The following is a 26,803-nucleotide window of genomic DNA, read 5'->3' as shown; positions in this document are numbered from 1 at the left end:
AACTTATGAAGTTTATTAGAAAACAGTGGTACACAATATAGCAGTCACACAGTAAAGTCAGAAAACATGAGTTCAACAGTTGCAACATCACAGAAATGAGTTCAGATCGTTCAAGGGTGTTTCAGTTTGTTCAAAATTAATAAAACAGTGTAGATATACAAATTATATACAAAACATTAAAATATCAATTCAATAAATTCATCAGTACAAAATACAGTCATGTATATACATAAAACTATTTAACTATATATGATTCATTAGTAATTTCAAACATGATCATATTTCGTAAAACTAATATGAAAAGATGTGAGAAAAATATGTAGGAAATACATCAGCGCATTCTAGTAAACATCAGTGGATTCTAGTTAACATTGGTGGGTTCTAGTTAACATTGATGGATTCTAGTTTACATCAGTGGATTCTAGTTAACATCAGTGGTCTCTGATCAAAATCATTAGATTCTAGCTATAAAAACACAATATTAAAGGAACCTGTTCACAGATTTGCGAATTGACAATTTTTTCACAATTTTTATCATATATCTAAAAATTAAAGAACAGCGTTTAAAAAGAACAAAATAACAACATTGACATAAACATAATTATACCTAAAAAATAGTGCGTTCATGAGTAAATATCGCTGGAAATTGGAAAAATTAGTAAGCAAATAACAAACAAAAAACAATTTAATAATTTAATTAACTGTTCTGTATTTTTCTTAACCATTTGTGTCACCAGGTGGGTTGCATATATACTTTTATGTATCCATGAATTTTTAAATTATTTCTTTTAAGATGGTCTAGAGGTTAAAGTGGATTTTTTTTAATCCAGACAACAATGATCCAATCCTGCTTAAGTTAACATTTTCAAAGATTTTTGTTGATACTAAATTTCTTAAATTCTGTTCAATCTTTTAAGTTGTGGCAGTTTACGATTAAGTTTAAAAATGGAACCAAAATTTGTGAACAAGACCCTTAAAAAGCTTTAACTGACATTGATTAGATTAAACATTAATTTCATTTCAAAATTGTCTTGTGATTCTAGACCACATATCAATTTAACAATTGAATGTTTATTTTAAACATGCAGCAATAAGCTGGCCTTAGTGTAGTTTGTGAGCATGTTTACTGGGTATTAGCTTGCTAGATATCAAAGCTGAAAGTACTACAAAGTCTAGCACCTAAATTTCATCTATATATTTCTACAAATCTTAAATGAAATCTACAACAAGTTTTGCTCACTGAACAATAACAGTACACATTTTGAAATCAAAACAATACTTTGCTATAATACTGAAAAACATCTCTATAAAAACATTCTTTGGTTTTCTCAAAATGTGGCTTCCCATAATATTATTATAAAACAGGGGTCCGTTTCATAAACAATCGTACGACAATTTTAACTTACAAAAGAATTTTGAAATAAGTAGACGAGATAACTCGCTATGTTCATCAAAAGTATACGTCGTTATAGATGCCAATGAAAATTAATAAAGTAATGAAAATTTATAATCAAACGATATGGACTTAAGCAATTATGCACATTTGAAAAATGATTTTTATCGTAAATGTGTACTGCGATGTTTATTGAAACGGTCCCCTGGAGTCTATGCATTTTAGATATCAATTTATTTATTTTCGAAAACCCTTAAATGCATTACTCCCAATATAGATTTTTTTTTTTTTATGGTCAGATCTGTTTAACAGTCATGCATCTAAAGGTTATTAACTCATTATAGGAATATAAACATAATCTTATTTACACACTTTTGTTCACATTCTTCCATGTTTATAATACTGATGTTAATATGTGTACGTACAAATGTTAATTATGCACAACATGTTTAAAAAAATATGCCCTAACAATAAACAATTGAATAAAATTATGTTAAAAAAACGATCACAATCTTATTAATCACAGACAATAAAGAGATTTTTGTTGCTTGTATATTCCCTAAGATCCTCTAGCCTCTATAGATAGCATGTCAAACTGAAAACAGTCACATTTGTATACCACCTGACCAATCCAATTCCAAATTGAACCTCGGTTGTATAAAATGATCAAATATATAGATAATTATATATGAGAGACAACAATTAAACCAAGAGCTTTGTCACAGACAAATCTTTGTCATAGAAAAAACTGCTGTCCCATATTGACTTAATGCTGTTGGAGTTAGAAAAATACCTCCATAAGTAACATTGACCTATATGCAGATTTTATTTTCTATTTTTTCTGTAATGATAGCAAACACAATTTTGTCTGCCAAAAAAAAACCATCCCATATGTACATAATTATTCAGTATGTGGCCCTCTAAGTACTTTTTGAGTCCTTCCAAAAACCAGATTAACTTTCCAAATATTCCAGTAACCATAGAAACCACAATATTTGTCCCAACAACAAAACATTTACGTACATATTCCCCATATAGAACTTAATCAAGTGTCATCAACCTAGCTTAAATACTCATTAAAATATTGCATGATCCACAATTTAGTTTTCACATATTGATTCAATGGAGCTTGATAAATTAGTGTCCAATCAGAATGCAGAATGAACAGTGAACCAAATAAGGCAGTTATTTCTTTAATTTTCCGGGTTATCATCAGGTCGATCTTTTGGACTGTCGTCAGGTTTGTCTTCTACAGGTGTCGGTTTCTGAAAAAGAAAAACAGATTGATGTCTAGAGATGCTAACTATCAATCGATGTATCAATCTTGCTTACATTATCGTACTTTATATCTTGGTGTCTTTTATATATATATTTAATATAACCAAATGAATTTTTCACAAATTAGCACTCAAAATAGCGCTGTATGTATAACACGATACATGGTTAAGTATGGTATTCATATAGAGTGCAGATCACTAAATGAAGATATCATGCAACCTCAGCAAATCAAATCAGCAACCTATTTAAGTTATTTTGTAAGTATTCTAAAACAGTTGACAACTAACTAAGACACTGCTTTTCAACATGTCTTAATATCCTTATTTGGACTTTTAAAATTGTAAACAAATTGTATTATTTCATTAACAATTATCTATCTTTTTTAGGATAAAAAGCATAACATGTCACTATATATAAAGCAATGACTGGGGAAGAAATGCATGAATTAAATATATTTTTTTTTTTCATAAATTACATATAACACATATAAATATTTCAACAGCCATATTTCCCAACCACAACAAAAACTGACTGAGAAGATTTAAATACCCAGCCAAAGTTTTCAGATGTCATGAAGGGCATTCAATAACCAGCCAAAGTGTTCAGATGTCATGAAGGGCATTCATTACCAAGCCAAAGTGTTCAGATGTCATGAAGGGCATTCAATACCCAGCCAAAGTGTTAAGATGTAATGACAGGCATTCAATACCCAGCCAAAGTGTTCAGATGTCATGAAGGGCATTCAATACCCAACCAAAGTGTTCAGATGTCATGATGGGCATTCAATACCCAGCCAAAGTGTTCAGATGTCATGAAGGGCATTCAATACCCAGCCAAAGTGTTCAGATGTCATGATATGGGCATTCAATACCCAGTCAAAGTGTTCAGATGTAATGAAGGGCATTCAATACCCAGCCAAAGTGTTCAGATGTCATGAAGGGCATTCAATACCCAGCCAAAGTGATAAGATGTCATGAAGGGCATTCAATACCCAGCCAAAGTGTTCAGATGTCATGAAGGGCATTCAATACCCAGCCAAAGTGTTCAGATGTCATGATGGGCATTCAATACCCAGCCAAAGTGTTCAGATGTCATGGAGGGCATTCAATACCCAGCCAAAGTGTTCAGATGTAATGACGGGCATTCAATACCCACCCAAAGTGTTCAGATGTCATGATGGGCATTCAATACCCAGCCAAAGTGTTCAGATGTCATGGAGGGCATTCAATACCCAGCCAAAGTGTTCAGATGTAATGACGGGCATTCAATATCCACCCAAAGTGTTCAGATGTCATGATGGGCATTCAATACCCACCCAAAGTGTTCAGATGTCATGATGGGCATTCAATACCCACCCAAAGTGTTCAGATGTCATGAAGGGCATTCATTACCAAGCCAAAGTGATCAGATGTCATGATGGGCATTCAATACCCACCCAAAGTGTTCAGATGTCATGATGGGCATTCAATACCCAGCCAAAGTGTTCAGATGTAATGACGGGCATTCAATACCCACCCAAAGTGTTCAGATGTCATGATGGGCATTCAATACCCAGCCAAAGTGTTCAGATGTCATGGAGGGCATTCAATACCCAGCCAAAGTGTTCAGATGTAATGACGGGCATTCAATACCCACCCAAAGTGTTCATATGTCATGATGGGCATTCAATACCCACCCAAAGTGTTCAGATGTCATGATGGGCATTCAATACCCAGCCAAAGTGTTCAGATGTCATGGAGGGCATTCAATACCCAGTCAAAGTGTTCAGATGTAATGACGGGCATTCAATACCCACCCAAAGTGTTCAGATGTCATGATGGGCATTCAATACCCAGCCAAAGTGTTCAGATGTCATGGAGGGCATTCAATACCCAGCCAAAGTGTTCAGATGTAATGACAGGCATTCAATACCCACCCAAAGTGTTCAGATGTCATGAAGGGCATTCAATACCCACCCAAAGTGTTCAGATGTCATGATGGGCATTCAATACCCACCCAAAGTGTTCAGATGTCATGAAGGGCATTCATTACCAAGGCAAAGTATTCAGATGTCATGATGGGCATTCAATACCCACCCAAAGTGTTCAGATGTCATGATGGGCATTTAATACCCAGCCAAAGTGTTCAGATGTAATGACGGGCATTCAATACCCACCCAAAGTGTTCAGATGTCATGATGGGCATTCAATACCCAGCCAAAGTGTTCAGATGTCATGGAGGGCATTCAATACCCAGCCAAAGTGTTCAGATGTAATGACGGGCATTCAATACCCACCCAAAGTGTTCAGATGTCATGATGGGCATTCAATACCCACCCAAAGTGTTCAGATGTCATGATGGGCATTCAATACCCACCCAAAGTGTTCAGATGTAATGACGGGCATTCAATACCCAGCCAAAGTGTTCAGATGCAATGAAGGGCATTTGAGCCTCCAAGCTCTGGGAAAACCAGGCACAATGCATGTGCATTGTGTCACATCAACTGTATTTTCATTTAGAAGAGACTAACCGTAAATGAAAATTCAGTAAATTTGGGGTGTATCATTCCTCGCAAATTACACAGGCTAATCTGGAATGACACTTTACACACAGGCATTAATCACAGTTTTCCCAGAACAGGTTTCATTTTGATCTAGCACCAAAGAAACATGATAACAAGAAACAATAGTTGAAACATAGAAGCTAATCTATAAATCACACTATTGGAGATATATCAGTTTTACATATACAATTTATTTGAGATGAATCGTTTTGTTATTTATAAATATGCTTCAAAGAACTGTAAAATCATTATTTGTAGTACATTGATTTTGTGGGGTACAGATCTTCAACTTTAACACAAATTCCTCGGTAAATGACTGAGGCAAACTTCACATTTAATTTTTCCAAAATCAAAAATGTACAAATGTATGTGAAAACAGTAAAGTCATTTTTGAAAAACCACAAAATGTCATGTCGACAAATATGAATGATTTTATAATATTGTATGAATGGATCTGAAATTAAAATTCAGTACACCAAGAAACCCATATGAATAAATAAAAGATTTGCAAAGAGTTGCTAGGTTGGTATGTGTAACTGTTCCAACTTTTTCACAGTTGAGTGTAACCCTAATCGATTAAGTGTTTTATTGAGTATCAGCAACAAAAAAGCAACAGGACTAATGCAATGCAGTGTTGCGGTTTTGTGTACATGTATCTGAGGGCAGCCTACGCAGCCTGCGCAGTCTAGGCCTCCATTTCCTCCTCCTCCTCATCCTTGTTTGATTTACTGACAGGACGTTTCTTCTGGCTGGCTGCAGTCTTGCAAATATTACAGTTATATTTATAACATGGTGTGGCTCTACATTCTGCCTCTGTAGCTCCATTTCCCACAAATTATTAAATGTGCTTAACAGTAATGAAAATAAGTCTAAGTCTTAAGAATAAAGAGTAGAAATAGAGCCAAGAAAACATAGTTAAGAACATAAAATTATACATACTAAAAATTGTTTTCATTAACAGTCATTGTTCTGAATGAAGACAAATGTAATTTTGTGCTGAAACTGTCATGTAAGACATAGCTTTCAAATAGCTTAATAAGCACATTACAGTTGTAGCAATATTCTTTATTTTAAGTCTGAAGTCTAAGGATCATTTGGTGAATACGGGCCCTGCACAGGTATAGCTTGACTGGGCTGGGCTCTGCACAGGTATAGCTTGACTGGGCTGGGCCCTGCACAGGTATAGCTTGACTGGGCTGGGCCCTGCACAGGTATAGCTTGACTGGGCTGGGCCCTGCACAGGTATAGCTTGACTGGGCTGGGCCCTGCACAGGTATAGCTTGACTGGGCTGGGCCCTGCACAGGTATAGCTTGACTGGGCTGGGCCCTGCACAGGTATAGCTTGACTGGGCTGGGCCCTTCACAGGTATAGCTTGACTGGGCTGGGCCCTGCACAGGTATAGCTTGACTGGGCTGGGCCCTGCACAGGTATAGCTTGACTGGGCTGGGCCCTGCACAGGTATAGCTTGACTGGGCTTACTCAGATTTTTAGTTGCATATATCCGGGAACCAAGATCTTGAACTAAAGTTTTAAGGTTTTTCTATAATAATCGTATATATTCAATCCCATGTACTTAAATGCTTATCTTTTTAATTAAATAGTTTGTTTAAACGATGGCTGCTTTACTGTTCTGTTCCTTTTGTCACATATCAAGATATAAACAATAATTTGTATATATATAAGAGATAATTTAGAATCCGATTTAGGCTTAAGTTGTATTATGAATGTTTGCAATTCTATTTAAAACTAAACTTTATTAAACAAGAGCACCGCATAACGGAAGCCACGCTCAGCTGCGGTGCAGTTTTTAATAAATGAAAGCTTGTCAGATTATTTTTTTTGAGGTCACAGTGACCTTGACCTTTGACCTTATGACCCAAAAATGGGTGTGGCATGTAGAACTAATCAAGGTGCAGCTACATATAAAGTTAAAAAGTTTTAGGTTGAAGCACTTTGATTTTAGAGCCAATGTTCAAAACCTTAACAAAAACAGCCGAGCTAATAAAATCAGCAAATATCAAGAAATTTTTTATTTACATGTGTCAATTCGAAGTTTGTCCCCTCCCTCACATTTATTTTAAAAATTGTTAATAATGGACATGTACAATAAAATAGTGATGTCATGTTGTAGTAGTTGACGTCACCATGCATTCTTTTACGTAGCCATATTTTTAAGCTCAGCTGGTTTCCTGTGTGAGATTTTTATTATTGAATTGTAGGTGAGTTCAGGCCATATATTAGTGTTTTGTCCACCAGACTAATTCTATTTTTATTGTGGTACATAACTGTCTATATTAGGGGCTGTGCTCTGTGAAAAGGGGGGTTTGATGGATATGCTTAAAGTGTTGTCCCAGATAAGCCTGTGCAAACTGCACAGGCTAATCAGGGACCACACTTTCTGCCTTAACTGGATTTTTGCTAAGAAGAGACTTTCTTTAAACGAAAAATATCATAAAAGTAGAAAGTGTTATCGCTGATAAGCCTGTGCAGACTGCACAGGCTTATTTGGGACGACACTTTATGCACATGCATTAAACCTCCTGTTCACAGAGCACTGCATTTCCATACATATATGTGATACTATGCAGCAATTATTTGCATCTCTCACCCAACAAAGATATTAATAGTCCAAACACTAATATTATATCACTATTCAAATTGTTGTCTGCTGTTTAACATTTTAATTTTCCTATATTCACATATGATATCTCTATCCCAATATATAATTTACCTATTCCAATATTCATATTTCAATGCTTATACTTCAAATCACTATTCCAATATTCATATTCCAATTCTTCTATTTCTAATCATTATTCCCTAATTCATATTTCAATGCTCATATTTAAAATAACTATTGCCATATTCATATTTTAATGCTCAGTTTCAAAACACTATTCCCTTTTATTATATTTTATATTCATATTCCCAAGTATTAACTTTCGCATACATATTCCCTATCTTTAAATGTCTGCAGTGCAGTGCGATCAGCGTTTTTCCTCTATATAAAGTTGGTACCGTAAAACGGCACCATTCCCAATGAGACTATTTTTCCCAATTTCAAAACAAAAATTTCCAATTATCAAAATACAAAATCCCAATTCACAAAAGAAATCAAGTCACAGAAAAAAAACGCCGAAGATTTGCATACGCACATGTTAATCCTTTTTGTCAAAACATCGCATTCTACGCAATGAGGTCAGTATACCGGCTAAGCGTGTTTTCACAACACCCAATACTTCATCCAGTTTTGTCAGGATTTTTTGTTTACTCAGTACTGTATACAGAGTACAATAACTGCTACAATAATGAATAATTGAAAAGACCGTTACGATAAAGATACAGCATGTTTAAGGGAAATTAATTGTTTTAATTTAGTTAAAATGAATAACAAAATTTTAAACAGAAATTAAAAGATTTCAATTGCCTCAATGCTACATAGTTTTTACGCAAAAATCAATACGCCTACGCTTTCCATGTGGTAACATGACGTTTTACATGAGCGGCTTAATTTTCCCGCGCTTTTGTTGAGACAAAGGAAATATGCATGTGTAATGTTTATGTGAAATTAGATTTTGATAACGTCGCATTACCATGAAGATTGAAAAGTTTGCTTTGGATTACCAATTTAATTACGGTAATTTGAGAATGCAACCAAACATTTACAGTTTTAATTAATAAATTAAACAATTATTTGTAAAAACGTTCACGTGTCGAAATAAATGTTTTGACAATATTAAGCATGAAATGTACAATTTCCACGAGGAATGCACCAGGTTGCCATCAGCAGTCTTCTATGTAACTGCCATGACTTTTTCGTGGAGGAGTTCACTGTAAATGACTGATTAGTGTGGTAGGTATATTAACGCCAACAAACTGCCACAAAGCCACTGACATAACCAATTGATAGTGAAAATGTGTTATATACGCAAAACTGATTCACAATCGTTCGCATCTTCAGTGCCTTGGAGCCGACCTCGTATACTGCTCGTTAAGTAGTATTAACCAATTTTGGTGTAATATGAAAACATCCAAACAAATTACCGGTACTGATTATCACTCGCGCATTTATAAAATTCGGACTTTAAAAATTAGGGAATATGTATTGCATATCAAGTCCAGTGCATAGTTGTCAGATGTTGATAATAGCAGCATTTCATCGATGGTCAAGTCTACTGACGCAAACGCGGTTCAATCAGAGGCAGACTATCCTACGTAACCTGAGGCTACGAGTCCCGATTTACTGTTCATACTCTCAAGCACGGTTTCAGTAAGAGTGTTAAGTTTAATAAGCTCATTGTTTAGTGTTATAAGAAACATTATTTTGTAGGAAATCACTCACCACTTTGATGTCAATATGCAACTTATTGTTTGTACATGTTTTAAAACGTTTCTAGCATAATTAATAAATTTCCCAATTTGGATGAAAATGCTGCTAATTTTCCCAATTTGACCGGTACCGGTACCATTCCCAAAGTGGTGAGGAAAAACGCTGAGTGCGATGGTGCATGTTCTACCTGGGACCTGGACTGGTTGTTGTCAATGAGTGTACCCCCACGAGAGACGCCTGGCTGAGGCTACAATCCACCATTGTCAAGATTAAAAAACAGTAAATATTTGGCTACAGCCCACCAAAGTAGACAAAAAAAGCACTAAACAAGCCTAAGTCTGGGAAAACTTGGATTAATGCATGTGCGTAAAGTGTCATCCCAGATTAGCCTGTGCAGTCTTCTTGTAAACGAAAAATACTGTATACGTGGAAAGTGTTGACCCTAATTTGCCTGTGTGATCTGCATAGGCTAATCTGGTATGACACTTTATGCACATGCATTAAGTCCAGTTTTCCCAAAAGCATTTTGAATATTTGTTTCTATGGTTATTTGATTTAAATGATTTTATAATATAATTACTTTGAAATATTCATGAACTTGGTTAATTCTTAATGTAGAATGTTTTAATATTATGAAACTTATTATCTTATATATTAAGTGAGGTAAAATACATGTACAATACATAAAATGTTTGTATTAATTTAACAAGAAGAAATAGAATGATTTTGTGCAAGATGATTTTGTTTGCAAGTATTTATGATAAACCCGAAAATACACAATGATTTTATCAAATTGTGTACCTCTAGAAAATTTGATTTAAAGGTTCACCAAAAAATTTAAGCAAAATTTAGGTATAAATCTGATGTTTTAAACAAATTGAGCATTTGCATTTTTAAATTTTACCAGAATCGTTTAATATTAATTAATAGCATATAATAATGGGGGTATGTGTTACACAATATATTGTACAAAAGTGAACAATGGAATTGTATAATAATGTCCAGGGATTTCAAGTAACATTTGAATTCTGCAAATCATCTGCCGTGCATCGTTTTAACCCAAATTTTACCCAGAACTTCAGATAAATATTTTACTTCATACAACTTGCAGTTTTTGCATTGTATTTCTCTAAGTGTATTCAAAACAGACTATTTTACAAACATGCAGAAAAAAACACTCTTAACTTTATTATTTTTACCCCTTAAAGTTTCATTTGACCCCTGAAACTTTCAAGCATGAGTGTTTTTGACTGCTGGTTTTCAAAATCTATTGAAATCCCTGAATGTCACTATATATCAATAATTGTTACGTGTCATATTGTGAAGAGTGTTTTGATTTTGATGACGGGTATAGGTGCTTTTAAACGAATATCTTCTACAAACAGTGCTAGGTATTGTTCACATTAGTGTTGCCATATCGCACACAGTGCTTGTGGTGCAGGGTTACCTTGTTGTAGGGCGAATTTTCAGCAAAAGTCTTTTGCCGATCGCCATTGTTAAATGTACGAGAGCGATTCAAGCTTGTTTTACTGTTGTTGAGCGTCAGACTCTGAATACAAGATTGATATACTGCTATTGTAGGATACACAGCTATTGTAGGATAGACTGCTTTGTGGGATATATTGCTATAGTAGCATTTACAGCTATTGTAGGATAGACTGCTTTGTAAGATATATTGCTATTGTGGAATATACTGCTTTAAGGATATTGTGGGATATATAGAGAATATTATGTGAGTTTTGGATAAAGATCAAGTTTATCATGCGAGGCTTAGAACCGATGTAGCGCGAGGCTTGCCGAGCGCTTACATGGTTCGGGCCGAGCATGATAAACTTGATCTTTATCCAAAACTCACATAATATTCTATTTATCCTATTATTTTGTGGTCGTATATCGTTCAAAAAGAGTAAAAATACTTTAAAATTCAAAGAAACAGCGCTGGTTTTCCAAGTTGACTCCGTAGTGTTTGTTTACTTTAACGTCATCATTTGCTATGACGTCACATTGAAACATATAGTGTTCTTCAGATAGAGATCGGAAAACCATGGTCTAAAAATAGCGATAGTATAAAGGTAACGTTTATACGATCGTTGTTATACTATCGATTTTCATCTGGTAATAGGATAAAGAATAGTCTAATATGTCTATGAGTCCTATTTTCCCAGGGCGAGGATCATATATACATACCATTCACTATGCATATAGAGAATAGTGAATCTGGGGTATAAAGGTATCAGTCACTAAAGTGATTCTAGGGTGCATACGTGTATGTCACTGTAATGATTCTAAGGTATATACATGTCTGTCACTATAGTGATTCTATGGTATAAAGGTATCTGTCACTATAGTGATTCTTTGGTATATAGGTGTATATCACTATAGTGATTCTAAGGTATATACATGTCTGTCACAATAGTGATTATATGGTATATAGGTGTGTCACTGTAATGATTCTAGGGTTTATACGTTTCTGTCACTATAGTAATTCTAGGGTATAAAGGTATCTGTCACTATAGTGATTCTTTGGTATATAGGTGTCTGTAACGTAACAGTGATTCTAAGGTATATATGTGTCTGTCACTACAGTGATTCTAGAGTATATAGGTGTCTGTCACTATAGTGATTCTAGAGTATATAAGTGTCTGTCACTATAGTGATTCTAGGGTATATAGGTGTCTGTCACTATATTATTTCTAGAGTATATAGGTGTAACTATGAAAGGCATCAAAGATATGCATCACCATGGATATACCAGGACAAGAACATATAGGCTACTAGTAGTCAGAAATACAAGTATGTGTTATATCTACTCTATAGTTCTTCTACTACACTTCTATCAGTATTAGATTATATAATTGTTATATTGTTGAAACATATATTTACCGATGGCTAAAAAAGAATCGAAAAAAAATCAAACATAAATTCATGAAAAACTGTTCATTAAACAACATATTAGATTTTTTTATTATAACAATTCAGGTCAGTAAACTAAGTCATATTGACTATTACCATGACAAACACAATGTAAGGAGGAACAATCTGTGAGAAAAATGCTGGGATATTGCTGTCAGCTTTACATAATAACTCTCATTAACTCAAGTATCAATCACATTTCTACTATCACAGATATCAAACATTGCATGTCTTTCAGAATCCTTTAGTTTTTGTTTTATTTTAATACAAGAATTAAATCATAGCTTTAATATTGACCATAATAGTACGTCATAGGATTGTAAAACATGAACTTTTGCAAATATGAAAGATTTTTTTAATTTAAAATACTTTAACATCATTCCGTGTTGTTGTATTTTCAAAAATGACTTTGTGGACATGTACATTTGTGGAGTTGTGATTTTGGAAAATGTATAAGGAATTTGAATCGGTTAATACTTAAATGTTTTTTTGTTAAAAATGCAGATTTGTCAACCCATCAAATTAACAAAAATTAAGGTTCCACGAATAATATTGATTTTATAGTATTCAATTTAAGTACTTCATAATTTGAATTTTTAAAAACAACATGGAAACACTTGCAATGTTTTTTTATTGTGATGATATGGACCTTAATTGTCATAAGGCAAATTGCTCACTCAGGTTTTATAAACCAATAGTACATAAATCACTGGTTTTATAAACCAATAGTACATAAATCACTGGTTTTATAAACCAATGGTACATAAATCACTGGTTTTATAAACCAATGGTACATAAATCACCAATAGTACATAAATCACAGGTTTTATAAACCAATGGTAACATAAATCACTGGTTTTATAACCAATAGTTCATAAATCAATGGGTTTATAAACCAATAGTACATAAATCACTGGTTTTATAAACCAATGGTACATAAATCACTGGTTTTATAAACCAATGGTACATAAATCACTGGTTTTATAAACCAATAGTACATAAATCACTGGTTTTATAAACCAATAGTACATAAATCACTGGTTTTATTAACCAGTGGTAAATAAGTCACTGGTTTTATGAACCAATGGTACATAAATCACTGGTTTTATAAAGCAATCATACATAAATCACTGGTTTTATAAACCAATCGTACATAAAAAAGTATGGATAATAATACATGACCTTTTAAAAGGTCAGCTTGGTTTTTACCCACAGAAACAGGGTTTTCTGGAGTACTGTTCCTTACCATGTTCTACGTGCAACCATGTGTAACATTCATCAAATTTTGTAATACCAAACCTGGCGTCTATTTATTTGGATATTTAGATAGCACAGTACATTTTTCACAAATTAGTACTCAGAAAAGAGAAAAGAATTGCATCAATTTATAATGGCACAAACTTTAAAAATTGAAATTTAAAGGAGCCGTCCAACAGATTTCACGTTTTGGTAAATTGACAAAACGAAAAAAAAAGTTGTTTCAGATTCGCAAATTATCTTTTTATTATTATATTTTTGAGGAAATAATAATACTGACCATTTACCATGCTCTTAAATATCTATTATATGCATCTTTTGATGATTTGAAAACCTGAAAATTATAAAGCGTCGTGCCTTGCGAAACGATTGAATAATTTGGAAATTTCTGTTGTTGTCGTTTTATTTTGGGAAACTACGAGGATTGCTTATAAAGGTAAAAATACATCCGCTCTAAGCATGGGCATGGATGGTCGAGTGGTCTAGGCGGGAGACTTTTTACTCCAGGACTCCAGGGGTCAGTGGTTGGAGCCCTGTTGGGGGTTACTTTTTTTAAAATTGTATTCTTGTTTTTTTACTGGAGATTTTAAGTTCAAATGTTGAAATTTATCAATATAAAGCATGTAATAACAAGCTTCAATACATGCCAAAATCTGTTGGACGGCCCCTTTAAAGGTGGGTTATTTTAAATAAACTGTGTGTAATACATAGTATAGTACGGTAACTCTTCTCAAATATTGGCAGGGCTTTTATTCCTGTTTTTGTAAATTGGCCTTGGCCCCCATACCCCTATTTTGTGAAAACATTAGTCACAAACTGTTCATAATTGTGAAAAAATTAGTTGGGAACTTTCTAAAATTGTGAGAATTTGAGTCGCGAACTTCTTGAAATTGTGAAAATTTCAGTCGCGAATTTCCCAAAATTGTGAAAAACAGCCATTCTCATAGAAGGAAAAAAAGGCCTGATGGGAAAGCATGCCTACCGTCTTGGATCTATCTTCCAGCCACCAGTCCTTGGGGAAGTGGGAGATGTTGTCGAGGAAAGACTGATTCTCCTCCCATTCCCGCTGCCACTTCTTTGCGCTGTACTCCGGCTGACGCAGCATGATACGCTTCAAGATGGACTGGTTCTCCTTCGTTACACGCAGCAACTCACGCTGTCTCTTTTCACGATTCAAACTGAAACACGGGTATTATTCATGGAAAAATGAATAACTGATGTTGTTGCTTTTCACGATTCAAACTATAGCATAGGGATTATTTATGCATAAAAGAAAAACTGACATTGTTGCTTTTCACGATTCAAACTATAAAATAGGAATTATTTATGCATAAAGGAATAACTGACGTTGTTGCTTTTCACGATTCAAACTGTAACACAGGGATTATTCATGGATAAATGAATAACTGACATTTTTGCTTAACCCTTAAAGCGCTGGAGCTGAATTTTAAAGGCCTTTGCAAACAGTTTGGATCCAGATGAGACGCCACAGAACGTGGCGTCTCATCAGGATCCAAACTGTTTGCTATTCTGATAGTATTCTTTGAAAAAAATCGAAGAAAATGCTTATTTTAGAAATTCAGCAGACGACATTTTAGCAGATGACAAATTTCCCAGCATGCAAAGGGTTTATACAATCCAAACTGTAGAGGAGGATAATTCATTATTCATCATGTTATGTTAATATGGCTGCATATGGCATTAGATCCATGTTCCCACAATGCAGGTCAAATATTAAGCTGCTACTTGCCAATTTACGTTGTTTTGTTTTTTTAAATCAGAGTTTATTTACAGGTCCTACCGGCCTCTTCACGAGGTCTTTGAGGTCCGACCTGCCCCTGTGACCTTTCAGGAGTATTGCCAATTTACGTGATAATACACCAAGTATTTCAATCATGTGAGTCTTGTAGACCCATCAATTATATTATAGTAACAAATATGGTATTAAAATAACACTAACAAATATCTCATGCTGATATTTAAAGCAGAGAAATTTGTCGCCTGTGATCATTTTTAGATTTTCTTAAGTAATTAAACAATAATAATAATTTGATTGTAACAAGGTCACTCACGTGATGTTGTGAAAAAGCATTCTACATTTTGTAGTTCTTGTTATCATAAAAGAGTTCAGTTGCTAAATAAATGCACAGTTGGTAATATTTATTTAAAAATACTATTTCATCACATAATACACCTCTCAACATTTCAAATACCCAATATTAGTTACTTAGCTGTTAGAAAATGTAGACATCGCACCCTGCATGTTTTTAATGTATAAATTATATGCATCAATTCTGATAAGTGATTCAGGTGCGGTCTGGGAACATTGAGTTAAATTCATGTGCATAAAGTGTTGTCCCAGATTAGCCTGTGCAGTCCACACAAGCTAATATGGTACGACATTTTCTGCTTACAATTTTGTTGTTGAAAGGAGTCTCTTCTAAAGGAAATCTATTCTAGACAAAAAGTGTTGTCCCTCACTGCAGACTGCACAGGCTAATCTGGGATGACAATCTACACACATATTGCATCATTATTAAGCCCCTTTTTCTCAGAGCTGGGCTAAAATACATCAATTTATATAAAGTAATTCCAGTACGTACCTTTTATATTCATAGTTATTTCTGTTGTCTACACGGCCACGTGTTCTCATAATGTAGGACATCTTCTCCAGCAGGATACGGTTGTCACGCTCTATTGTTGCTAGCCTCTCTTCTTCCAGCTAAAATAAAAAAAACACATTTAAATTCTGTCATGCTCTTGGAAAAATGTGCTTAATGCCTGTGCCTAAAGTGCCATTCCAAATAAGCCTGTGCATTGTGCACAGGTTTATCAAGGATGAAACTTTCCATTGTTATTGTATTATTTTTGTTTAAAGCAAATTTGTGTTTGTGAAAATCCAGTTTAGGTTGAAAGTGTTGTACCTGATTAGCCTGTGTGAACTGCACAGGCTAATCTGAGACGACACTTTATGCACATGCATTATATCCTGTTTTCTCCCTGGTAAGCTCAACTAAATGCAAACATTCATTAAAAAAATCTGTTTAGTCACTGGTAAAAATAACAATTTGCTTCATATAATTATTCGTTACAAAATATGAACACATTCAACAATGGCGATTTGTTCATAAATGAACAGTTCTTGAAACGCTTCCAGAAGGAAGTAACAGAGATTTTCTAGAAACATATTCTTCATACTGCATTTGAATAAATAGCTACGCAAAAAAGGAAACTCATGTAAGATTTAGCAAATCAAATGCTAGATTTGCCCTATTTCAGATCTCATGCTATTGCAATTTTAAGTGCTTTCAAGTTTAACAGTATAACACTTCTAACCATGATATTAATTAACAAGTGCCTTTCATTTACTTACAAGTACTTAATTTATAGCGAATATCTGCGATAAAGTTTGTTGTAAAAAAATGCAACCTTCAAATTAATAATATATCTTTGAAGGGACTAGTTCAAAGATTAATAAAATAACCATTTTCCAAATGTTTGGAACAGATACAAAGTAAAAAGAATATCAGGAGAAAAATAATAGATCTATGTCTCCCTCTGGGAAAACTGGGCTTAACCCTTTGCATGCTGGTAAATTTGTCGTCTGCTAAAATGTCGTCTGCTGAATTTCTAAAATTAGCATTTTCTTTGATTTTTTTTCAAAGAACACTATCAGAATAGCAAACAGTTTGGATCCTGATGAGACGCCATGTTCTGTGGCGCCTCATCTGGATCCAAACTGTTTGCAAAGGCCTTCAAAATTCGGTTCCAGCACTGAAAGGGTTAATGCATATGTGTAAAGTGTTGTCCCAGCTTAGCCTGTGCAGTCCGCACAGGCCTATAACGGACGATACTTTCAACTTTTATTGTATTTTTTGTTCTAATGAAGTCTCTTCTTAGCAAAAACCAAGTTTAGGTGGAAAGTAATGTCCCTCATTAGCCTGTGCAGACTGCACAAAATAATCAGGGACGACTTTTTCCACTTTTATGGAAATTTTTGTTTCAAGGAAGTCTCTTCTAAACAAACCAGTCTGTGTGTAAAGTGTTGTCCCTGATTAGCCTGTGCAGACTGGACTTTACCCACATGCATTAAGCCCCATTTTTCCAGAATAAAGCTCAAATACGTTTGCAATTGCTGAGTGGTAAAATAAGAAGTTTTTATAAGACCTGGATCGAAATAACAGTTCACACATTTTGAATACAAAAATCTACCTACTTAAGATATTGAAAACATACTTCATTATACATTTTAAAAAAGCACTCATGAACAAAACGTTTTTTTCAAATTTGCAAAAATTATGAAAATAAATATTTGTAGAGTACTTAAAAGTTTTATACATATTTCAATGCCAGGGTGAGATAACAATAATCAACCTACCTGATCAAAAATTCAATTGATAACGCATCCTGTTTTATCAAACCATGCAATAAAACTTAGGAAAGCTTTTAAATTGTCAAATTATTTTCATTGAAATCAATGGTTTAAATGCTTATCAGACAGTGTTTACAGCATATATCCACTTGAATGCTCTTGAATAGGTGTGAATCTTCACTCAGCTTGAGAAATTGTTGAAAGTTTGTTCACAACAACTATACTTAAGTTATCTACATAGACTTGCTGCAATAAGCCACACATGCTAATCAGGGACCATACTTTCCACCTACACTGAATTTGATTAAGAAGAGCCTTCCTGTAAACTAAAAATCCCATGAAAGCAAAAAGTGTTGTCCCTGATTAGCCTGTGTGGACTGCACATGTTAATCTGGGATTCTACATCACTCACATGCATTAAGCCCCATTTTCCCATAGCGTGGCTCAAATATTAAAAACAAAGTAAAGCTCCCTTATCAGTGGTCATTCATTGAAAGTCAAACATATTAATATTGCAGTACAAATGGTCAACACCATAAATAATAGCCAATCATTGAATCCGATAGCAGGCGTTGAAGGGACGTCTCAAGTGTGTACACACTTCCCACTTGAGACTCACCTCAAGCAATACACCAAGCAATAAGAACTGGAGTTGTTGAATCAATTTATAGAATCTACTTTAATTTATGGACAGTTTATTACAGTTTGTATGGTATTGATCAGTTGATAGGGCATATCAGATTTAACCCTGTAACACTTAGATATGTATTTTGACGCCTTTGTAGTCCTTTAGAAAGTTAAATTTAATTAAAGGCCTTTCTTACTAGATTCAAGTTTTAAATTCTTTATTCCAACTTAAAGATACTGATGAGCAGCAATCAGCATAAAACCTGTACAAGCTGCGAATTACTCGCAGGCTGTTCTGGTTTTATGTTGTTTACACTAAGCCATTTTCACTTGCTTCTGAGTGGCAATTTCGGTTAAATATGATGGTTTTAAAATCATACAATAATAAATGACCCAACCCCTGGAAAATGGGGCTACAATGTATATTCATGTGCATAAAATGTCATCCCAAGTTAGCCTGAAGTCCAAATAAACGGACTCCCAGAGCCTTTGAAAAATTTTCCTATGGCGGCTCTTGCAGTCCATATGCACCCCTTCATAAACATGGGTGCAGTTCAGCGCAGCGAATCCCTGCGCTTCACTGAACAGACGTCGTTTGAGACAAATTGAGGAAAATAATGAATAAACTTCATAAACATGTTAAATTTACCTGAATGGCAACCTACGGATGTTATCCTTTGCGTGCACCCTATAAAAACACGACGATGTTTCAACACACTTTTCTCGCTGACATGTTAATGTTTAAATTTGAAACAGTGTATTCTGTAATGAATACCACATCGTTCTCGACTTTATCGGCTGGAGCACATAACCTGACATGCAAAATATTGGTGTACTGTGACCTAACCAATATTGGGGCAATTTTCCAATATGGCGGATACAGCGTACAAAACAAAACCTAAGTTAATAAAATCAATTATTTCTTGCTTTAATGGTACCATTTGGATGAGTTAGTGGTTAAGATAATTTTAATAAGTTCTTGCAGTTTCAGTGTTCCTTTACCCTTGCATTGTTGATAACATTTTGCACCCATGGACAAGAAAGAGCGCATTGCAACTCTAAGCAGCCCATTGGGCTATAAAGCTTAGAGTTGAATTATTGCAACTAGTTAGCCTATATCTATTACCTTTCTTTAGATAGGTTTTTATTTAGAAAAAACTTCCTTTAAAGAAAAAGGTCAATAAAAAGGGGAAAGTGCCATCCGTGTTAAGCCTGTGCGGACTGATAGGGGTCAAGTGAAATTTAGGGGTCACAATACTGAAGCCTAAATATTGTGTTTCTGAATATTTGTTGATTGCTCTAAAATGCTGCTTTGTATAAATTTTGATATTCAACTTTCAAAACAACACAATTTGTGCAATATAAAGTACATTTTGTGTTTTAGTTTGATAGTACCATTTGCATCAAAATGAAATAACAAGTGAAATAACAAGCTGTTCCATTTTGTGATAACAATATTGATAAATCTAAATTGGACATACATGGAAGAATAAGTCAATAAATTATGAAGCATGATCAATATACATAACCAAGACTATGAAACTCGAGAGAGATTATTGAATATCTCACTTGAGCATTAAGACATAACTGCTGTCGATATTGATTGACTTTTGAAAGACATCAGCAATAGTTTTATGTCTGTCCGGATGATATTGGCATGTCTAATAAAGAGTTATGGCTGAATAAGTAAACAACTGTTAACCTTTACCACTAATATACGTATTTTGACGCATCTGTAGTCCCTTAGAAAGTTAGATTTAATTTAAGACCTTTCTTACTAATTAAGATTCAAGTTGTAAAGGCTTTGTTTCCATCTCTTTGATACTGATGAGCAGCAAACAGCATAAAACCATGGTTTTATGCTGTTTGTACATAGCCATTTTCACTTTGCTTCTTATTGGGAAAGGGTTAATTGTTCTTACTTTCTTATGTTTCAAAGTGAAAAACTGTCAAAGGGTATTTCTATATAGAATGATTTTAATTTTGCTTTATTGACATTTGTCTTTCTTCCATTGTGCTATACATATCTGATAAAACATTCTGTTTTCATTCAGCACAAAAGATTTATTTAAAGAAAGTTGCAAGAAAGATAAAAGATGATTAAAAGATTTTTTTGTAGGCAATGGGCTTGATAAATGTTTGGGTTACTGCTCATTTTTAGCCCTTTGCATGCTGGGTAATTTGTCATCTGCTAAAATGTTGTCTGCTGAATTTTTTAAAATTAGCATTTTCTTCGATTTTTTTTCGAAGAATACTATCAGAATAGCAAACAGTTTGGATCCAGATGAGACGCCACGTTTTGTGGCGTCTCATCTGGATCCAAACTGTTTGCAAAGGCCTTCAAAATTCGGTTTCAGCACTGTAAGGGTTAAAAATCTGAATGTCATGATAATTTTTACTTTAAATGTTCTCTCTAGCTACAAATGGTAAAATTTGTAGAAAACACATTATTTGGTGAAGTTGGAATAAGACCATTCATCGAAAAGTATTTGTTACATTTAAAGTATATTGAGCTTAGCCCAGCTCTGGAAATATTGGGCTAAATGCATGTGTGTAAAGTTTTGTCTAACTCTTTCAGTGCTGGAACCAAATTTTGAAGGTCTTTGCGAACAGTTTGGATCCAGATGAAAAAAAAATGAAGAAAATGCTAATTTTAGAAGTTCAGCAGACGACAAATTTCCCAGCATGCAAAGGGCTAAAATAAGCCTGTGCACAGGCTAATCAGGATTGACACTTTTTGGTTTTATTTTTCATTCAAAAGAAGTATGTTTTCAGTTAAAAATCCAGTTTAGAGCGGGAACCCCTGATTTACCTGGGGTGCCACTTTACGCACATGCATTGAGTTTTTGCAGGTAAGAGTCTCACCTGGAGCTTCTTCAGTTTAAGGTGAAGGTGCATGTAGGTCGCTGGCGCCCGGGTGTCCACCATGGGCTGCGCCTCCTTTACCTGAAATGTGACGATCCAGAAAAGTCAGGATACTGTTATATCATTTACACTCATTTGCATGAAATTTCACCGCATAACGGGTGCCATGCTCGGCTGCGAAAGCTTGTCAGAATTTTTTTTTTAATTTAGAGGTCACAGTGACCTTGACCTTTGACAGAGTGACCCAAAAAGGGTGTGGCGTGTAGAACTCATCAAGGTGCATCTACGTATGAAGTTTCAAAGTTGAAGGTGGAAGCACTTTGATTTTAGAACCAATGTAAAGGTTTTAGCACGACACCGGCGGACGGCGGACGACGAGCAGGCTATGACAATACCTCGGGTTTTCACCGAAAACAGCCTCGCGAGAAGTTAATATTCGATACATGTATATTAACTATTTTACAGATACGCGATGCTGTGTGGAAAATGACTGGCTGGTATTGTATGCAAGATTTTCTATAAGAATTAGTTAAGGAAGCAGAATGTTCATTCAAGGGGGTCTATGGCATACTCGGCCCATACTCTACAACTTCCTGCATTCTGATCAGCACATTTAATAAAGACATGAAAACATTTGTTTCGCAGGGTTTTTTTGGGCCCGATTTTATAGCCGAAATTTGGCTATATTCCCAATCGAAAAAAGTATACCTTTTTCCCAAAATTTGCTAAAAATTCCCAATTGGGGAAAAAAGCTAATGACATCGACTGTTTTGCTTTTAACAAATCGTAGTCCGATCCGGTCTCGTACCGGTTTTAGACTATACCTCGATTTGGATAACATCGGCATTATTCGTGTGCACGATTTTCTCCGTGTTGTTCAGTCGCTTATTATATTTGCGATGCAATTCAAGCATTTTGTGATTCAGCTTAATGGAAAACAAAGATGTCACGCAATTCGCAATATAACGTGAAAAATATACCTAAGCAAAAACCTGGCGGCTAAACGAAAACTGCTGATTTTTTAAGCAAGCGTCATTAAAAACAAGAAATGTGTTTGTCAGAATCACTATGTCCCCTTGTGCGCCGCTTTGATTTAGTTTTTTTTACCTTTGACCTTGAAGGATGACCTTGACCTTGACCTTTCACCACTCAAAATGTGCAACTCCATGAGATATATATGCATGCCAAATATAAAGTTGCTATCTTCAATATTGCAAAAGTTATTGCAAATGTTAACGTTGGCGCAAACCAACCAACCAACAGACCAACAGACAGGGCAAAAACAATATGTCCCCCACTATAGTGGTGGGGGACATAAAAAAAACTCGTCAAGAAGTACAAGTCTTCCCATTGAAACTCCTTCCATTGTTAATGATAGTAATTTTATAACAAGTGACTCTTTTGCATCGTCATCGTTCATTTCCAAAGCAAAGTGCTGACTGATATTCAACATGTTGATAGCAGTTGTTCTTCAGAAGAAGATGAAGTGCCTCCTAATAATATGGTGCCTGATGTGACTGAAGACTTTGTCTGAGCTCATTATGTAGAAAACTGTTGACCATGATGGTGTTTGTGCTTAAAGATGCTGAACTCATTCATGTAGTTTTAAATCCCAATTTATTTTCCCAATTTCTTGAAAATGCCGATAAAATTCCCAATTTCAAAGCCATGGGCTATCTTCCCATAAAGCTGAAAAAAAAAACCTGTTTGGATTTTAACATTCCAGTCAAAAAAACAATTTCATATTAATGTGGAAAGCTTAAAAAACAAGAAACATAAAATGCCTACAAATTAAATCAAAGTAAAGATATAAGATTTTATATAAAACATTCACACTCATAATGTTTTAGTGTTGGAATTATTGGTTTTATTTGTTTGTAACAGATTTAGGAATTACCGGTATTGGTTTTTTTTGTTTGTAACATATTTCGGGATTATTGCTTTTATTTGTTTGTAACAGATTTGGGAATAATTGGTTTTATTTGTTTGTAACAGATTCATACACAAAGTTATATTGATAACAATACTTCATGCCAGATTGTTTTATCACTCAAAACAAGTCATAAAAAACGCATCTCCTTAAAAACATATCACAAAATTTCAAACTTCTGTGTAAACATTTGTTTAATAATTGAATAAACCAGTTCCTTATCCCATAATTATGATATGTTGACACAATCTCAGCATTTCAGATTGACACAATCTCAGCATATCAGATAATGAACTTTCCCTTCGGTATTGCTTAAATAAGTGATATTTAATTTTCAAACCTTTGTAAAAACAAAGATTAATTGATGGTTATGATTATGCAGATGACCAAAATCACATGCTGTACTTTTTTTAATTAAGCGTTTTGTATCTTGCGCAATTTTGGGGTATTGCTATTATGGATTTATAACTGCATCTTAAGGTCATTCTCCAATAAATAAATATTCATGTTTTTGTTCAATATGTGCATATATCCAAAGGCAGCCTTAGTAGAAGATTTAAAAACTCATACTTCTGTGCATGGCTGTTATTGTCCCCCTACTTCTGTGCATGGCTGTTATTGTCCCCCTAATCCAACTGTTAACACTTACAGTGTAAATAAATTTAAATTAACACCCCACTGAGCACTTTTGTACAGTTTTCACCCCTTACAGGGGCCTTTTTACAGATTATGGCATGTTTTGAAGTTTGTCATTAAATGCTTTATATTGATAAATGTAAACATTGGATCTAATTTTAAACAGCTCCAGTAAAAAATCAAGAATAAAATTTAAAAAAAAAAGTAAACCTCAGCAGGGCTCAAACCACTAAGCCCTGGAGTCCTGCATTAAAAAGTCTCCGATCAAGACCACTCAGCCATTCTTCCAGATACAATGATAAAGGTATTTTAAACTCTTTATAAGTAATCCTCGAAGTTTCACAAAATATAGCGACAACAACAGAACTCTCCAAATTAATAATTCATGTGGCGTTGCAACGCTTTATAATTTTCAGGTTTTTATATCCTCAAAAGATGCATATAATGGCTATTTTAGAGCATGGTAAATGTTCAGTATAACTGTTTCCTCACAAATATCAAATCTAAAATGAAAATTTGCGAATCTGAAACAACATTTTTTCAATTTTGTCAATTTACCCAAAGGTGAAAAGGCCCCTTTAACCAATAGGTGCCGGCACAAAGTCTTCTATTTAGAAGGAGTACTGTATCGGAAGAAGAAGATCTCTTTTAAATAATAAACTTAACTTGACAGAAAAACGTGCCGGTTAAGGAATTTCAAAGCCATGATTGATGATACACTAGCAATGACCATTGCGCTCTACACTCTGACCTTAGTAGGTGTTTGGTTCTTAAACAAGCACATTATAAATTAGTCTTGAACAATATCTTTATCAAATTGTCACAATCAGTCGCTATATAGTCCCTACAAATCAGATTCAAATGTATGGTCCCCATTTGTATGTTGTTGTAAACAGGAATTGTATTTGTAATCATAATAAATAATTACATTATATACATGTCGCAACCTTTTCACGTTTTGGTAAATTGACAAAATAAAAAAATGTATTTCAGATTCGCAAATTTTCTTTGTAGTTATGATATTTGTGAGTAAACAGTAATACTTAACAATAACCATGCTCTAAAATATCTTATATGCACTTAAAAAACCTGAAAATTATATACACCCTTTTAACGCCAAACAATAGAATAATTTTGAGAGTTCAGTTTTTGTCTGACAATATGAGGATTACTTATATGAAGTATAAAATACAACACTCATTGTGTGAGCACAGATGGCTGAGTTGTCTAAGCGATAGAATTACTCTACAGGTCATTGGTTTGAGCTCAGTTGAGGGTTACTTTTGTTCTTTCTGTAATTTTATGCTTGTTTTTTTAATGGAGCTTTTTTATATCCAATGTTTACATTTATCAATCAATACAAAATTCAATTCATGCCAAAATCTGTGAAAAGGTCCCAATTAAATATAATTACATAGATTTTTATTTATATGAAAAAGATATTTATAATTAAGAACCCTTACAAAAATGTTATTATCCTTAGTTACTATAGTATAACTCAAACCAAAACAATTGTTTCCAGCAAATCATGTTGACCAAATATAGATCGAGTAATCATGATAACCATAAATACGAGTGAATTCAAATAATTGTGTCTCTATTTATCAAAGATTATCATCACACGGAGATCATAACGCGTTACAGCATAAGTATTCAATAACGCAAACATTCAATATTTGCATAGTTAAACAGTAGTCGCTCTAGACATTAACCCGTGGCCGTGTTTACAGGCGGGTGGGGATAGAAATTTCAACTTACCAATCGTCGGTGTTCTTTGTAGTAAGTTTGGTCCCATTTCATCTGTAACAATTTGTTGGTTGCTGGTAAAACGCTCTGATATGAGCGAAACATTTTTGTATTTCCTTGACTATGCATTTTGTACACTACAATTCATTCACAGCTAACTTATAAACTTCCACTCCACACCTGACAGGTAACTGAGTCACGTGATCAAGCTTTACGATCGCCATAACGACGCTACCGAATGTTAACGAATGGCAGTTCGGTAACTTCCGTTGTTTAATTAACAAGGCTAAATTAAACTAATTGATTAACTATTGTACAATTGTAGTACGTCTGTTAAATGATTTAGATCTATACTCCAAACTTTGATTTAACTGTTAATACCTTGTGTATTATCGTCAGAAAGATGTATCGCCCATTAATTACTAAATACTTAAATCAGAAAAGTCAAAACATATTTGGAAGCACCCCCACAAAAACTGTAATATTTTCAATTCATCGCTTCGCATTTTTTGAATATTATAATATTTTTGAGATTTTTTAGGTAAAAATAATAAGCCTCCGTCTTTGAAGGATAACGGGAGGCTCTTTGATGCTGCACGTAACAAGGCAAACATCCTTAACCGTCAATACAAGTCGGTCTTCACAGACGAAACAGGAGGCGAGGTCCCAAACCCTGCAGGTACGCCCTACCCAGACATGGATGAGATCAATATCCAGGAGGAAGGCATCTTGAAGCTTCTCAAGAACCTTAACCCCAGGAAAGTTTCAGGTCCTGACAATTTATAGGCAAGGATACTGAAGGACTGTGCTGAAGACTTAGCCCCAATCATAACCCTAATTCTTCAACGCTCCATCAGCGAAGGAAGGGTACCACATGACTGGGGACAAGCCACCGTCACCGCCATCTACAAGA

At 34.5% G+C, this 26,803-nt stretch overlaps 1 protein-coding gene across 4 annotated transcripts; it reads right to left on the bottom strand.

The window, feature by feature from the left end:
- On the bottom strand, positions 1 to 26,106 carry LOC127874439 (sperm axonemal maintenance protein CFAP97D1-like). 4 transcript variants are annotated; one of them, XM_052418765.1, is made up of 8 exons: positions 25,903 to 26,106; positions 21,579 to 21,659; positions 16,318 to 16,436; positions 14,697 to 14,892; positions 10,992 to 11,093; positions 9,732 to 9,791; positions 5,864 to 5,973; positions 1 to 2,658 (listed from the first exon to the last, which is right to left on the bottom strand). In XM_052418765.1, the coding sequence occupies exons 1-7, from the start codon at positions 26,017 to 26,019 to the stop codon at positions 5,899 to 5,901; spliced, it is 750 nt and encodes a 249-aa protein (XP_052274725.1). In that variant the 5' UTR covers positions 26,020 to 26,106; the 3' UTR covers positions 1 to 2,658; positions 5,864 to 5,898. The 4 variants fall into 4 exon arrangements, with proteins under 4 accessions (XP_052274725.1, XP_052274730.1, XP_052274740.1 ...); XM_052418770.1 differs by lacking the exon at positions 5,864 to 5,973; XM_052418780.1 differs by lacking the exons at positions 5,864 to 5,973; positions 9,732 to 9,791.
- Between the last annotated feature and the right edge of the window lie 697 nt (positions 26,107 to 26,803).

The sequence above is a fragment of the Dreissena polymorpha genome, chromosome 1 (genome assembly GCF_020536995.1).
Source record: "Dreissena polymorpha isolate Duluth1 chromosome 1, UMN_Dpol_1.0, whole genome shotgun sequence".
Lineage (NCBI taxonomy): Eukaryota > Metazoa > Mollusca > Bivalvia > Myida > Dreissenidae > Dreissena > Dreissena polymorpha.
Note: the sequence above shows the minus strand (reverse complement) of the source record. Positions and strands in the feature narration are given on the sequence as shown.

Coding starts and splice junctions, on each gene's coding strand:
- LOC127874439 (XM_052418765.1), bottom strand. CDS start 26,019: ATGCATAGTCAAGGAAATACAAAAATGTTTCGCTCATATCAGAGCGTT. Junction 9,792..10,991: donor AAAATTCGCCCTACAACAAG/GTAACCCTGCAC, acceptor GGTGGATTGTAG/CCTCAGCCAGGCGTCTCTCG. Junction 5,974..9,731: donor ACAACCAGTCCAGGTCCCAG/GTAGAACATGCA, acceptor AATATTTGCAAG/ACTGCAGCCAGCCAGAAGAA.